Below are 16,528 nucleotides of genomic sequence, written 5' to 3'. Positions count from 1 at the left end.
CTCGCCATCTCCCTCTGAGGGAATCCTTCGTTTTATATTGCACACCTTTTACAATGGCATACAACTTGGCAGAACCTCTGATTTATTAGTTTGATTGTTTTTCATTTTCCTCATATTTCTTCGACTAAAGATAAATTATTTGTCTCAATGTTGTTGAATTTGATTCAAATAAAAGATGGGATGCCGCTAGATAACGAGTAAGGAGCAATAACTTTCTAGTCGCTTCTGGTTTCTAATGGAAGGCAGCCATAGCGGGTACGATAAATTTCAACTCAATTAAATTTCTTTCTATTGACATTACCAACACAGGCGTACAGTCACATATACACAAAACATGTAAACATGCAATGTAAAACATACGAGCTATAAACATACATGTAGAATCATAATATATTAGTTACAGTTATTAAAACCAATTACAGTACTGTAATCTGTACTATCTTTTATAATGGTCTAAGGGAGATAACTCCTAAGAATCGCATAGCTAAGTCTTTCAAGTATTGACACAGTTTTTTAGTAGATAAGTCACCGGATCAACTATTGTTTTGATAGGGCCATCGTCTGTATAAAGTGTGACATTAAATATGTCTCTAAATTTTGACCTAAATTGTTCAGTTTCATCTCAGTAAATAAAGAGTTTTAATAACAAAAGCGTATGTTCTTAGGAATAGCTAGGTGGCTTAGGACAGAGACTTGTATATCATCTGATATACAATTCTCTGCTTAGGTTACCTGCCAGTTTCAATATAAAGTACATGTAGATGGGCACTTATTCTTAGTGTGGTTAAAAAAGATCTATCGGATTTTCTTGTTGGAAATTTAAGGTAGTCATAATGTGGTTGTTGTGAATTAGAAGCTTAAGGTGACTATAAAATTTTAGTTTGCCGGATCCATCCTGGGATATATCGTCTAACCGTGTCTTTGATTTGATATTGGAAATATTTTCCCTTTTATTTCACAGTTTACATGGAGTATCAAAGCTTTGGTCATTCTGTTTTTGTTGAAGTGAAGACAGTAGCTTAATTACAAGATGTTCGTGGTAGCCTTCCCAATGTAGATCAAAGTTATCCTCAAGAAAGGCAGATTTTATGAGTATTGTTTACTGCTATCTGTTAAAATTCAATTACTCATCCTTCTGAAATAATTGAACATAGAGCTATATTCATAATATTTGAAGCGTGGTCCTAGTGAGAAAACTTCAATTAGTTTTGTCATCCCTACCGCTAAAGGATGACTTACCGATGACCAATGCCTTTAAAAATAAGGGTTTGTATCTTTTTAAATAGATGTAGATTCTATATCAGTTTTGTCCAGATTTTAAAATTTTTAGTCGTAAAACCAGATTTCAGAGCCATAATTATGTAAGAATAGGTATAATGTACAGAATTATACAGTACAGTTTTAGTTGAATTTCAGCAGACAAATTTCCATACGAAGGTATGCTTGATTTTAAAGCATAATAAAGAATATTTTACATATTGCAAAAGTCTAGATCAGTGTGCTGATCGTATATACGAGATGGTGGTTTGAAGGACGTTTTTATTCATGAATGTAGACCTACAGGAACTAATATAAAGCCATTAATTACATAGGAAATATTTATATTATACAATGTATTGATATTGATATGGATATAGAGGCTACAAGCCTGCGTCCATTATTTATGCTAATAAACTGCTAATAAATAAGGGAAAATGTTCAGATATAATATTCCGGAGACATTGGGTAATTTATTAGTTTTCAAGACGAAGTCGTAGTCATTCGAGCGCTTGAATCATCAAGCGAAGATATCACTGAAGAGAGAGTCAAAAGAAAAGGTAATTGTTTTCAATAAGTAATTATGGTATTAGTCAATCCTCTTATCCCTCTTATCCTTACACAAGTGCAACAAACACCCTACAAAGATCCTCAATTTTTCCATTTCTTTTACTCATGATAATATGAATGAACGCACCTACAAAATGTACTTTAACTATTCTCCACTTTTCAAATGTGTTCGCACCCGAACACACATTTACCTAGGTTCTGTTCCTTTTCTCATAACTTGAACTTGGAGTGGTCAGTGGTACCAAATATAACAGTAAGGCAAGTATAGTATGCCTCCACCGGGATCGAACTGGTTAGCCGCTTTACCGACTGAGCTAAACATGCTAAAGGGTACCTAGCGTGAAGCTAGAAGCTTTAAGGCAACCTAATCACTAAAAATTAAAACTTGCGACGTATATATATGTATAGTATCTATTATTTCATGCACTGTTTTGTTTATATTGAAGCATGGACATGTATAATGTATATCTGAGTCCATGGTTGAAGTGACATGAAGCAAAAAACCATGATCATGATCACTAATACACATGGAAAAAAATTACAAAGTCTGTGTTCTCTTGGGAATTTTTGGTTTATTTAACATCCTCACTGTATGTAATTATGTAATTAAAACACCAATATAAGCCCTTCTGGCTTCTGGAGGCGTATCCTGGTAGCGATCAATTAATCGATCAGGTAACACTGTAACACGTAGGAGCGAATTTGGTATGCCTAGACAATGAGAATTATAATGTGGAAGTTTGTGATAGAACAGCACATAGATTTTGGATAGTTGGACTAGTCATTAATAGAAACAGAATGGAATCTCCTCTTTCACGTAAATGATAACTATCCTTTTCATAATATCTAGTAATTTAAGGTCAGGCCTCAGGGTGTAAAGAGATCAACATAGTAAGATTTTTTTATGATGAATTTTTTTAATATAATACAAGTTTGGATAAAATTTCATAATCAAATTTATAAATCATGTACATGCAATAATATAAGTCAATGGGTTGCTTGGGCCTTAAATGAATAAGGTCTAAAAGTAGTAAATTAAGTTATTGTTATATCCAAGGGCCATAAATAAGGTCAAAATGGTTTGCTACCGTAAGCTCTTTGGTATTTCAGAATAAAGTATTTTTTAAGAATAATGATCTTCTGTTAATGTCGTCTTTATATGATTTCAGATTAAAAATGGATCCAGCACTTTTGAAAGAAAGGAAAGCTTTCTTAGACAGAGCAAAAGCACAGCCTACGGTTGAAAAGCGGAAGAAACCAAAAATTGAAAATGATGACAGATCAGCCAAAAAGTCAAAATCTTCTCATTTTTCTCGACCAAAGCCTTCAGAAAGTAATAGTGTTCCGAAAAATAATAGCTTTGACTACAAAAAAATGCAAGGTAGTTCCCAGTACAAGTTTGGTATTCTAGCAAAAATAGTGAAATATATGCGAGACAGACATCAGAATGGCGAGAGACATTCTCTGGCTATAGATGAGATTCTGGATGAGACAAATCAACTGGATGTTGGCACAAAAATGAGGCATTGGCTTATTACAGAGGCTTTATTGAATAATCCGAAAGTAAAGGTGGTGGATGGAGGACAAAAGTATCTGTTTAGGCCTACATATGAAATCAAAGACAGGAAAGGTTTCCTTAACTTACTCAAACGACACGATTTACATGGGATGGGAGGACTCCTCAAAGAAGATATAGATGAGTCCTTTGGTACTGCAAACACAGAAAAGGCTTTGAAAGCACTTGGTGAAAATGTAGTTGTAGTGACCCGACCAACAGATAAAAAACAGGTTCTATTTTACAATGATAAATACTGTCGTTACACTGTGGATGAAGAGTTTAGGAAACTTTGGAGAGGTGTTTCTGTAGATGGTTTAGATGAGAAAAAGATTGAGGAGTACTTAGAGAAACAAGGCATTACATCTATGCAGGACACTGGCCTACGAAAAGCTGCTCCTATACAGAAGAGGAAGAAAGGGGGAGGCAGAAAAACATTCAAGAAATTGAATGAACATTTGGAAGGCGTTCTTGAGGATTACTCTGAAAATCCGAAAGTATCTTAATACTGTGTACTATGAAGGGTTCTAATCTCAAAAAATCTATTTTTTATAGAAAGCTGAATGCTCCCTTACAGTTTCCTGACTATTCAACTGATGCAAGGTGACATGAATGTTAAAAGGACCTTTAATTTTGTTACATCATACAGTAAAGATCTCGAGGAAATTCAATAAGTTAGAATTAATGCACATTGCATTCGATAGTGAAATCCTTGATATCCTAGGGATGTCTGTCCCAGTATACAGTTTCCAGGAAACTATAATTACAATCAGTTTTAATAAATTGATTTAAAGCTAAGGTGCTCAAAGTTGTTCACATTTTTATACGCTCTCGTCATTCCGTCAAATTTGATGTGGGTATTATGGTATGGCATTGTCATTCCTTTATTTCAGTACTGTATTTAATATTTGTTCAGTTTCTATTTCAACAAACTTTATTGACGTAATAGATTAGAAAAATCAATAAGATTAGACATCATACACATTGATATGATAGAGTTAAAGGGGAAGTAACTCCTTGAAGTAAGCAGACTTGTTCAATGATAACACTTCCATTAGGGATACTCAATTAGAAATACAAAAAAAAATGTACTTACTTGTTATCAGTGAATATAACTAGACAATAAACTATTGATATTCATATAAAATACATTGTTGAGCATAAATATTTGGTGATATTTATCCCCCAACAGATACAGGCCTACAGTCGATATGCATAACACATGGACCATACACTGATGAGGATCAGAAGCAGTGGCCGAGTGGTTTAGGTGTCCCGTCACTTTATCACTAGCCCTCCACCTCTGGGTTGTGAGTTAGAAACCTATGTGGGGCAGTTGCCAGGTACTGACCGTAGGTCAGTGGTTTTTCTCTGGGTACTCCGACTTTCCTCCACCAACAAAACCTGGCACGTCCTTAAAAGACCCTGGCTGTTAAAAGGATGTTCAATAAAATAAACCAAGGATCAAAAGCCAATTTCAGCAAATAGATATATATGTTTAAATCAAGTAAGGTTTCACCCAACTCTTGCAAATAATATGATAATTCCTTAATCAATTTGAAAGGAGTTACTTCATATTGATGGGTTATATCATTATAGATAAACAAAGAGAAAAAAGGAAAACAGAATGATATTAATTATCTGAGCTGCCCAAAGCCAGTTCCATTCAGTAGTATAAAACAAGCAATGCAAGTTAAATTACTTAAAGTAGCTACATATACCCATTAGATAATTCCATTATACTGTGTATACTGTACTGCTATATCATTGTAGTCCACGTAGGGATTTAACTTGGTAGAAAAAAAGACATAAAAGTACATGTTTTTACAAGAGTAAGAATGCTTTTTTTATTTATATCAATGGAATCTATTTGATTGCAATATAAATCTTGATACATGTGTTAATATATATTCTGTATATCATTACAACAATTGCAACCATGTATATATATATACACATGTATATAGAACATTTCTACATAGATGTAGATGATTATGAGTACCAATATAATTATATAATGATTCCAATTTCTGAAAAATGTGAAGCAGTTTCAAATGACCAATAGCATTCACACATTGGAGATTCAATTAAATGATCTTTATAACGAACTCATAGTTTAGATTAACCTGTTTTTACATTATTTTACAAAGGATAATGCTTATATCACGATTGCTACAAAATTTGAAAACATAGTTGATTCAGATTTTTGATATTTGTTCAGATCGTCTCCTGCATTTTAAAATTTTAGTTTACATTATAATTATGAAGTTGTGTATCCCTTCAAATTATTTTGATGTGACATTTTTTAAGGTCACCTAGGCCAAATTGAACATTTACTTAGTAGAGGAAAGTGAGATTTATAGTATGCCATATTAATATGCTTCTTAATTAGTTGATGCAAATGTAATTTTAACGAAAGATAGTATAATACTCTATGGTATAAGAGGGGTGTAGTGTTCCGCCCCACAGTACTCTTGTTTATGGAGGTGTGATCATAAACCCTTTTAATAAACTGGTGTTGATGAAGATCACTGTACAATGTATGGCACTTATCCAAAAATGGAGTCTTTGCCCAATAGAGTGAATAGAGAATCGTACATTGTACATATATATTAATCCTTAAAGTTTTGTCTTTGTTTGGATAAAGAGATAATGATCAAATTTGGTTTACATCAACAATGCTATTCAATTCTTAATCTTGAGAATTACATCTCATCGACATACTGTAATTACAAGAATAATACAAAAATAATACAAGTCAGCTCGGGTAGAGCAATGCACATATGACATTATAGCATGCACATGTTTGTATATATAATATATGTGTGTGTGACTCAATAAGGAAATGAATAGTATGGATCAAACTACTAGTTACTAGAAGCAAACAGAGTAGAAACGTAGTAGCGATGCTTGGTATAAAAAGTTGCCCAGATTACTTAATTCTTTAACATTTCCCGCTAATTTATTAGCTTATAGACAGAGGGATTGACCCGATAATGAGGCTTTATATATTTTATTCTGAGACCGTTAAAGGAGGGACATTTTAAAATGAAATGGTATTCATCTTCTATGTCATTTCTACAGAGAGGACAAAATCTTAAATTGTGAGGAATTTTTCTATGCCGTCCAGTTTCAATTAACAGGTTATGTGAAGACAAATGTATTTTTACAATTGCCTTTTTATATTTAACAGGAAAAGGCTTACTTAAGTAAGGTTGCAGACATACATAGTCAATAATATGTTTATACAATGTGCATTTGGATGAGGTTAAAATGAAAGACTCGCAATCTTGCTTAAAAATGTCTAATAACCGTTGTTTTACTAAGGCCAAAAAGGTTCTAGTATTAAAATTACCCTGCGCCTGCCAGTACTAATGGATGTAGAGGAGTGCATTTGGTATCAATTGGTTCCAGAAACTCATCACCTGTCCCAAAGGGCTGGTACACATAAGGCATAGCACAGCATCCAGCGCTGAATGGATTCAACTTAATTTTGGGATGCAATGAATTAAACATCAAGCCAACTGACCAGAAGTCTAGGTCAATTGTCATGTTCAAGGTCAATTATTGTATCTTTTCAGCTCAGATGGCCATGGCTTATGTTTTGGCACAGTCTTTTTCACCTGCTGTCCGTGAACATTCCTATTGGCTGTTTGAGTTTTCTGTACTTATAATATTAATAGAAGAATTCAGGTAATAGAGCCAACATTCCTTCTAGTTTGATAGGTATTAGGTTCCTTTACTTCTCATGGCATGTAAACACAAACCACTGTGTCTATAAAGATGTAAGAGGTCCTATGGAAGGAACACAGATTACATCAGAAGAATGAACACCCTTTGTACAATATTGATTCAGAGATCACCCAAGATAAAACTAGGGAAGAGGCCAAGAAACCGTCCAGAAAGAGACCAAGTTCTGGGGTGGTCCCTCAACAGCAGATTATTGGAGGGAGACCCCCAAAATCTAGGCCAAAATTGGACCAAGCAATTGACCTCCTGAAAGAGGACCTACGATACCTGGTGTCAATTCTGTCAATTCTAAACACTTGGGAAGATGAAGAGGGAACAGAAATCAGAGACTATAAGATATATAACTATCAGTCCACATCAGCTATATGTCTTGATTAACACTGAAAAGCATTAATCCCCATGTTGATGAACTACTAACCATGATGGACATACTCATTCTAATAATTGATTTATGATGTGTAGGATATAGATATATTCATGAGTAGTAACAGTAGAATGTATACAATCTGATATGGAGTAAAATTACTTTCTATTTGTATGTACAGTATATACTGGAGTTATCGCACTTGAGGATAGTCTCGTCACAATAGCATTTATACTATTTTCAAAATATTGGAGCCACAATTTTAGTACTTCAGAGGTAAGAAAATAGAGTAAACTGTCCTGAAGAAGCCAGAGAGGGAGAAACTGGTCGACAGTAACATAAATTCCAGAACATCCACTATTTACCAGTGGACGATAGATGAATGAAGGATGACTTATCAAACATTGTAGGTTGTCTCCCTTTAATTGAAATTCATTATTGAAAATAGAGCACTGCATATATTGTCTTTATTGAACAAACCCATATTTCTTTTCATGTCTCATATTTGACAAGTATACACAAAGCCTTGTCTTACTCTTGAGGTTATTTCTGGTGACCAAATACATATAATATCAGTGTCATTTACTAATCAGAATCTGCATGAAGCACTTGAATTTGAAACTGAACTCATGTTGTGACTTTTTCTGTTTTAAATTATACATGTTTAAACTTTTATTACTGGCTTAAATTGAGTCTTCTTTCATTCCTCTGAATGGTAATAGGATAGGCTAGTAGTTAGACTTGAAAACCCACAGCTACTAGTCCTGCACAACTGAATGGACTTTTGTCTGGATTATTATTCATAGACAAAGGAGATCCTGATGGAATTTTGTCCGGATCATTATTGGGCAAAGAAGATCCAGTGTTGTATGAGCAAAGGATGTGACTTCCATGGTGACAAAGGAATTGGGCCCAATAGAGGTTATATTCACAATATAACTTGAGAGTATTTTGCAATTTTGGAATATCCAGGTGAGCAATGCAGGCCCTCTGTGCCTCTTGTTTTGACAAACATTGTTGAATACTTTATACTTGCCCATGGCCACTGACAAGATCATTTAGAAATACAGTTCGCCTTGGCACAGGAAATCCAATGCACTCCTGCAGCACTGCCCTGAAACATTTTCATCTTTCCCACTTTCATGGAGAGTTTTCACCAGAATGCTGATTTGCAAAACTGCAACTGATTGGTTAATCTGATAAAGTAACATGCTAGAATAATTCTGAACATAATAAAACTATATGTATTTAAAGCTTTAAATGTGAACAATAGATGCTAGAGTGATCTTGGCACCCACCATTAAAATTATCTTTATTGATGTAAAGACTATTCTTTGTCTACTTTCCCTGCTTTTCTCTTTTCTTTTTAAATACCTGGTAATAATTTAATAACTAGGAAAATCTTCATAGAATATGGGTAATAGCAATAACAAACTTCAAATGTCAAAATCCAAGTTGGCGTTCCGGTGGCCATTTTGGTGTCCAATCAGAATCAAAATTTCATGGGCACAAATAGGGACGAAGGGGAACTTACATGTGAATTTTGAGAAATATCCTTCAATTACTTTTTAGTTGTCAAAATCCAAAATGGCGGCCTTTTACCAAATTTGTTTACCTGGTCAAGATAAATATTAAACGGGCACACACGTACATCTGAAGTTTTGGAAATATCCTTCCAGTACCTTTCAAGAAATAGGGATAAAACTTGAATTGTCAAAATCCGAGATGGCCGTCTGTCAGCCATTTTTTTTTTTTTTTTTTATAAAGATCAATATTAATTGCATATAACTAGGGACAAATGGCAACCTTAAGGTGAAATTTGAGAAATATCCCCCGAATGCATTTAAAGAAATAGTGATAGCAAAAGTTGTTTGCAGACGGACGAACGATGGACCACGGATGTGGGGCAATTTTGAAGAGCCCACCATCTGATTTGATGATGGTGGGCTAAAAATTAAACGTTAACATTTAATATTATTAATATATTAATGTATTGTTCATTATAAATCACAATTAAATATAAAATTCATATATTTGACACGAATGACCTTTTATACGTTCTGCCCGTCGATGTCGACGCCACAACGGGTTTTATATCATACAGTCTTGTTAATAAAAGCTTTTGTCCAGTTTGATAGTTAAATCATGTTAGTATATGTACATTGTATTTCAATTCTTGCAACATGAAAACAGCTCTATATTGAAGCAGTGAATTATATAGCAGAACAATACGATATATGCCTGATCTTTCAGGCTGTTATTTCATTGACAAATTGCAAATACAATTTTAATTTATCCAATTGTATAATGGTTTATGCAAATTTCTGAATAGTAAAAACATGTATTTACCTTTTGATATTGCTTTTAACTAAACGATTTGTAATTTTATCATCGGTTCCTGGGGTGGTCGGGGGACAAAGTGGACTTGCCTTTCCCGATCGGATCACAGGGACCTGAGAATTTGTTACAGTCTACGTGTACTTGGACCTTCCCTAGTGTGTATCACAGGGACCCGAGAATTTGTTACAGTCTATGTGTACTTGGACCTTCCCTACTGTGTATCATACTCATTTTCAGACGTTTTAGGGGGCTTGATTAAAACAGGGAAGGTCCAGATACACAAGGACTAATATCAGGGGGTCACCTACCCGACCACGTGGGCTTTATTCGGATACTCCGGTTCTTCCATCTGGCCAATATATATGTACTTATGACGGAGATGTACTAGTCATACTGAACTCAACAGGTATTCTCTGTCTAGGATAATTTAGTTGTTATATTACAGAAGATGTATAGATATATAAGTATACCGATTCATTTTGTTACGATAAGCTAGGGACAAATCACAATCTCGCATGGGCAAACACATCTCACGCAGAACAGGGCATGCAGGCACTAAACATTTATAACTATTTTCAGTTACAATACAAGCAAAGATGAAGACGGAAAAGACAACATTATTAGATTATAAACATATTTTTTTGTTGTATATAATGATCATTCATTCAGCTACTTATGCACCATGTACACAACATTGACAGGTACGCGTACACAGAGACTTATATCCTAAGTTTAGTATATAAGTCTGTGGCGTACAGTAAAACTACACATCAAACATATCGCTATATATATATACATGTACGTACACATAACTTACACACTATTTATATCGTTATATAGGCTATAGATCGCGCAAGGAAAATGCCTCAAAACATTGCATATAAAAAAGGTAACAAAAGCATGGTGTCAGAAACACGTGTAGTATTTGTAAAGATAGGTACTAATTCTATTAATACATGTACGTACTAATTCCATTATTACTGGTGTGCGAAAGTGTACATGTACCATAAGTATATATTCAGTTAAAATGTATGATATAATCTAATATTTGTAGACTTATAATAGTAAATCAGTATATGTAGAGTAAAACATGCGATACAGGCATTCTGGAACATTATATATACGTGTAAAACGAAACCTGTCCCATGCCGACACTCAGTGGAACTATCAAATGTAACTACAATGTATACTGTTCTGATTGGTGGACACACGAGATCAGAGTTCACAGTAGCCCGAGTTTCCTCTAGTAGGGCCCCCACACCAGACCAGAGACATATATACAGATATATGTCTCTGACCAGACATAATGTCAGGGCCAGAGGAAACTCGGGCTGATTAAGTTTATAGAAGTCATATATAAAGGAAAACAACTTATACTAAAATATACTGGATTTCACATTTTTGAACACTTCATTGCACTAGACAATCAAGTTTTGAATTGTATACATGTACCATTCTAGATCAAATTCCCCGCGCTCTGATGTAATCAAGTGGCTAGTGGGCTTGTATTTATTTTTAACATCGGGGTATTTCCTATTTTCGGAAAGAGGTAGGCTAGGGGACGTGGTCACAGTACTACATGTAGTGTAACGATGATGCACATGTCCATATGACCCTATTTCCCGGTGTGTTACCAGGATAAAATAGGTATATATATATATATTCCAATACACGTTTCGAGAAAACAAGGAAAGAGTGGGCCTTCGTTTAGTATAACAGTCTGCATGTAATCAGAATATTGTGACGTAGGCTCATTATAAACACAAGCTTTCCGACGACCAAGATCGGTCTATTTATCGGTTTATTTTTAGAATGTATTCCGAGAAAAAGGTTTGGCATTCAGGAAGTGTAATTTGGTCACCAAGAGTAAACAGCTTTTTATTGTTGTTATAATTTACTTTGGATGTGACAAACGGATGTTATTTTATACGAAAAGATAGTGTAAGAATGTTGTCACTAAAGAGGATTGATGACTTGACCTATATAAGACGCCTTGAAGAAGTCGAAAAACAAAATTGAAAACAGTAAACGGTAGGCGCTATTGTCGACGCAGAAAGCCGTCAACGCCAGAATGTAAGTAAAACTTTATATCAAAAATAATCTTATTTCTAACTGTAAATCGTTATCGATACTTGTACCATCGTCAACATGATTATATATGTTGTGATATATCCAATATGAATATGGTCTACATGGAATAGTTTATGTGGGTCTCACTAGTTACCGACAAGAGCCGACAAGAGCCGACAAGAAACTAGATTTACCGACAAGAGCCGACAAGAAGTTAGAATTACCAACAAGAAGCCGACAAGAAAGGAAATGAGAGATAAAATAGTTTTTATTTATTAAAACAATCTATGATTTGTTGATTTTTTTTATTTAGGAATATTTTGTGGTCTGATATAGATGGTTGTGACAGGTAATATTGAGCCGACAAGAAAAATAGATCTACCGACAAGAGGCTGCAATTACCGACAAGAAAGAAAATAAAAGATAAAACACGTTTTATTTATCAAAACTATGTTTGATTTGTTCATTTATTAGTTATTTATTATCTATTTGGATTGTTTTGTTGTCTAATGTAATGTTGGCGACAGGGAAAATTGAGCCGACAAGAAAAATAGATCTACCGACAAGAGGCTGCAATTACCGACAAGAAAGAAAATAAAAGATAAAACACATTTTATTTATCAAAACTATGTTTGATTTGTTCATTTATTAGTTATATATTATCTATTTGGATTGTTTTGTTGTCTAATGTAATGTTGGCGACAGTTAATTGAGCCGACAAGAAAAAAATATGATTTACCGACAAGAGGTTATAATTAGTCTACCGACAAGCCGACAAGAAAATGAACAATACGATCTTTTTTATTTCTTGATTTATACTAATTTAATTACACGTACAATGTAGTAATACATGTATATATCGACAATGATTGCATTACCAGAAAATGATTGATACAATTGTTTCTGTATCTTCGTTTCTAATAATTTCACTGCATTGAACGGGAACAGACAAGAAGTTAGAATTACCGACAAGAAGCCGACAAGAAAGAATAGAAAGGTTATTTCTTCGTACATACTAATTTAATTATATGTACTGGAATATATTGAACAATTAACAATTTAATAATATGTATATATTTAAAAGAAAATTTATTAAATGATATGATAATGGAATAACTTCAATGTTAATTTTGTATTGATTAGAAAACTACCCATGATATATTCCAAATTTCGTACTAATTTTAAAAAGGTAAATCACAATTTATTTTTATTTTATATAAGTTCGTGTAGATTGATTATTAGAAATTGTTGCAATGAATTAATTCTGACACCAACTACCAGATAATGAAAAATAGTAATTGGCGATGTGGGCGGGCCCATATTTAGAAATTATACTATCATACCTTCACCTATGAGCCACGTGCCGATTGACCTTAGGGGACACACGCGTCCACGGGTAACTTGTATACACAAATTTCTGCCAAGAGTAATAATGACCAGCGAAATCTTACACAATGACAACATACACTTAACTGGCTGGCTTCCTATGCAGTGAAAACACATAATACCAGCACCCGAACTGAATATCTTTGAAGAACCGCGACAAAATATTAGACATGACAAAATGTTTATATACATGTTTTTCGTCTGTATGTACAAGAAAGTTTAATACATGGTGGCATTATACGGCCATGGGGACTTCGAGTTAAGTCCACCAGTAAGCAGCCTCCAATGTTCTAAATCACACTGCAAAGATTCCTAAGTCAACGGATGGTAGTCTCACAATCCCACAAACTCAATCTTTGGCACGTAAACCTGGGCAAAGAAAACGCACAATAAATGCAAAAACTCTATCGCTTAAAAAAATAAAACTTCAGTGAGTCTGGTGGGACCGTCAGTGGTGGAATATTTAACTGTTGAGACCAAAAACATTCACCAACAGAATATGTTTAACTTCGAATGCAAAACAAATACATGAAAACAAAAACAAAAAACAACTAAGAAATAAAGAATAATATATACATACTTTGTCTCTTATCGTCATCTTGTCGGTAATTCCAGCTTCTTGTCGGTAGATCTATTTTTCTTGTCGGCTCAATTTTCCCTGTCACCACCATTGTATCAGACACCACAAAACAATCAAAAATAGAAAAGAAAGAGAGAGAGAAAAAAAAAAAAGCATATCAAACATTGTATTAATAAATTAATTAAAAAAGCAACTATTTTGTATTTCATTTTCTATCTTATCGGCTTCTTGTCGTTAATTCAAGCCTCTTGTCGGTAGATCTATTCTTCTTGTCGGCTCAATATTACCTGTTGCCAACATTGCATTAGACCACAAAACAATCCAAAATAAAAATATAAACAAATCAAACATTGTGATAATAAATAAATTAAAAAGCAACTATTTTGTATTTCATTTTCTTTCCTATCAGCTTCTTGTCGGTAATTCCAGCCTCTTGTCGGTAAATCAGTTTTTCTTTTCGGCTCAATTACCTGTCGCCAACATTAGATTACATTAGACCACAAAACAATCCAAATAGATAATAAATAACTAACAAATAACCAAATCAAACATAGTATTGGTAAATAAAATGCGTTTTATATCTTTTATTATCTTTCTTGTCGGTAATTCCATCCTCTTGTCGGTAGATCTATTTTTCTTGTCGGCTCAATTTTCCCTGTCACCACCATTGTATCAGACACCACAAAACAACCAAAAATAGAAAAGAAAGAGAGAGAAAAAAAAAAAAAAGCATATCAAACATTGTATTAATAAATTAATTAAAAAAAGCAACTATTTTGTATTTCATTTTCTATCTTATCGGCTTCTTGTCGTTAATTCAAGCCTCTTGTCGGTAGATCTATTCTTCTTGTCGGCTCAATATTACCTGTCACAACCATCTATATCAGACCACAAAATATTCCTAAATAAAAAAAATCAACAAATCATAGATTGTTTTAATAAATAAAAACTATTTTATCTCTCATTTCCTTTCTTGTCGGCTTCTTGTCGGTAATTCTAACTTCTTGTCGGCTCTTGTCGGTAAATCTAGTTTCTTGTCGGCTCTTGTCGGTAACTAGTGAGACCGGTTTATGTTAATACCATCCTACCATGTGATGTAGTACATGTCACCAACGTCACAAACAGCATAATCGTGATGTATACCATGATAGGTTGATAGTTATAACAATGCTTAAAGCACGGGCAGCTTAAAATTATATATAGTTTGGTAATCAAGTCATGACATATATATATACATATAGAGAATACATGGTCAGTGTCTTAGAATATAAGCTATATAATATATTTTGGCGAGGGTAAAGAAAGACTGTCCCGAGCCAAAATACAGCTTATATTTTAAGACACTGACCATGTGTTCTATTTATCCTGCAACAGTCATCAAAATAATCATCAAAAATAATCATTTTGAATTGAAACGGTGTCAAAAATGACAGAAATATGTTCGCCTTTTACACGTTGTTTCACTTTGAAGTATGTCAATCGAATTGACGCATATGCTAATATACAGCAAAAACATATATGGTGGGTGTATTCCGACAATGCGGTGGCAGTTGCAGGATAAATATTCATATACAATCATAATCGTGGCGTCATGATTGGCAGAGTTGGTCACATACAAGAAGACAAGTGTGTTCAAAGTGTAAAAGGAACAGGTTATGGTGGATTGTACATAGTTCTGTCACTCAGTTGATAGAGCATTTCTCTGTGGTTGTAAGTTGGTAGAGCCAGAGATTATCACAGGGAGATCCGAGGCTGTTCTTACACACATACATACTTAGATCATATTTGTTTGCTTGGGATTTTATGTCTTGGCAAGCCAGTGTCATACAAGGACAGAAGTCAGGGATATACCAACAGCCAGGGTCATACAAGGACGGGAGTCAGGGATACACCAACAGCCAGGGTCATACAAGGACGGGAGTCAGGGATACACCAACAGCCAGGATCATACAACATTAGGAGTCTAAGGATACACCAACAGCCATGGTCATACAAGGACAGGAGTCGAGGATATACACCAACAGCCATGGTCATACAAGGACGGTAGTCGAGGATACACCAACAGCCATGGTCATACAAGGACGGGAGTCAGGGATACACCAACAGCCAGGGTCATAATATGAAGGATTGGTGTCAAGGGGGACACCAACAGTCAAAGCTATATGAAGACAGGTGTCTATAGAGAAACCAACAGCCAGTATCACATGGGGATGAGTGTTTATGGGAAACCAACAGCTAGTATCACATGAAGATGGGTGTAGATGTACATCAACATCCAGGGTAATATGAGGACAGGTTTCTAGGGGATACCAACAGCCAGGGTCATATGAGGATGGAAGTCAAGGTGACACCAATTCTCAGACATATGATTGAGTTTATTTTTTGTGTCCAATTTTCTTTCTCTCTGTGCTTAATGTTTTCTTCTGTTGGGTTTACATCAGATTCAATACACCTATCCTCATAGGACCCTATCTTTTAGTCTCATTAAAAAGAAAATATATATTGATCCAAAGTGTTACAATGAGAGCAGCAAATCAATTCTTCAGAAGAAAATCAAGAGTTCTGCCAGGAGTAATGAGGAGGGATCAAATAACCTGAAATGACTGGACTGACTAAAATAACCTAGGATCAACTAACCATGGCAAAGAGTGGAATA

General features: G+C 34.4%; 2 protein-coding genes and 1 long non-coding RNA gene across 3 annotated transcripts in view; 2 read left to right on the top strand and 1 right to left on the bottom strand.

Moving 5' to 3' along the window:
* The first annotated feature begins 1,737 nt into the window (after window positions 1–1,737).
* Window positions 1,738–4,181, top strand: LOC117325317 (general transcription factor IIE subunit 2-like). Its single transcript, XM_033881445.1, has 2 exons — window positions 1,738–1,817; window positions 2,997–4,181. Exon 2 carries the CDS (start codon window positions 3,004–3,006, stop codon window positions 3,886–3,888), a length of 885 nt encoding a protein of 294 aa, XP_033737336.1. The 5' UTR covers window positions 1,738–1,817; window positions 2,997–3,003; the 3' UTR covers window positions 3,889–4,181.
* Window positions 4,182–11,656: 7,475 nt separating this feature from the next.
* LOC117325315 (mucin-2-like) overlaps window positions 11,657–16,528 on the top strand; it is a 53,182-nt gene continuing 48,310 nt past the window's right edge. Inside the window, exon 1 of the mRNA XM_033881444.1 lies at window positions 11,657–11,909. The gene's annotated coding sequence lies outside the window, so the exon portion shown is untranslated. The remainder of the gene's footprint in view (window positions 11,910–16,528) is intronic.
* LOC117325316 lies at window positions 12,690–14,858 on the bottom strand. Its single transcript, XR_004532238.1, has 2 exons — window positions 14,738–14,858; window positions 12,690–14,159 (listed from the first exon to the last, which is right to left on the bottom strand). It is a non-coding gene; the product is annotated as an uncharacterized LOC117325316 (long non-coding RNA).

The sequence above is a fragment of the Pecten maximus genome, chromosome 4 (assembly GCF_902652985.1).
Source record: "Pecten maximus chromosome 4, xPecMax1.1, whole genome shotgun sequence".
NCBI lineage: Eukaryota > Metazoa > Mollusca > Bivalvia > Pectinida > Pectinidae > Pecten > Pecten maximus.
The sequence above is the reverse complement of the archived record's forward strand: the minus strand, read 5'-3'. Positions and strand labels throughout refer to the sequence as shown.

What these genes read in the sequence shown, in the direction of transcription:
- LOC117325317 (XM_033881445.1), top strand. Translation starts at nt 3,004, where the DNA reads ATGGATCCAGCACTTTTGAAAGAAAGGAAAGCTTTCTTAGACAGAGCA.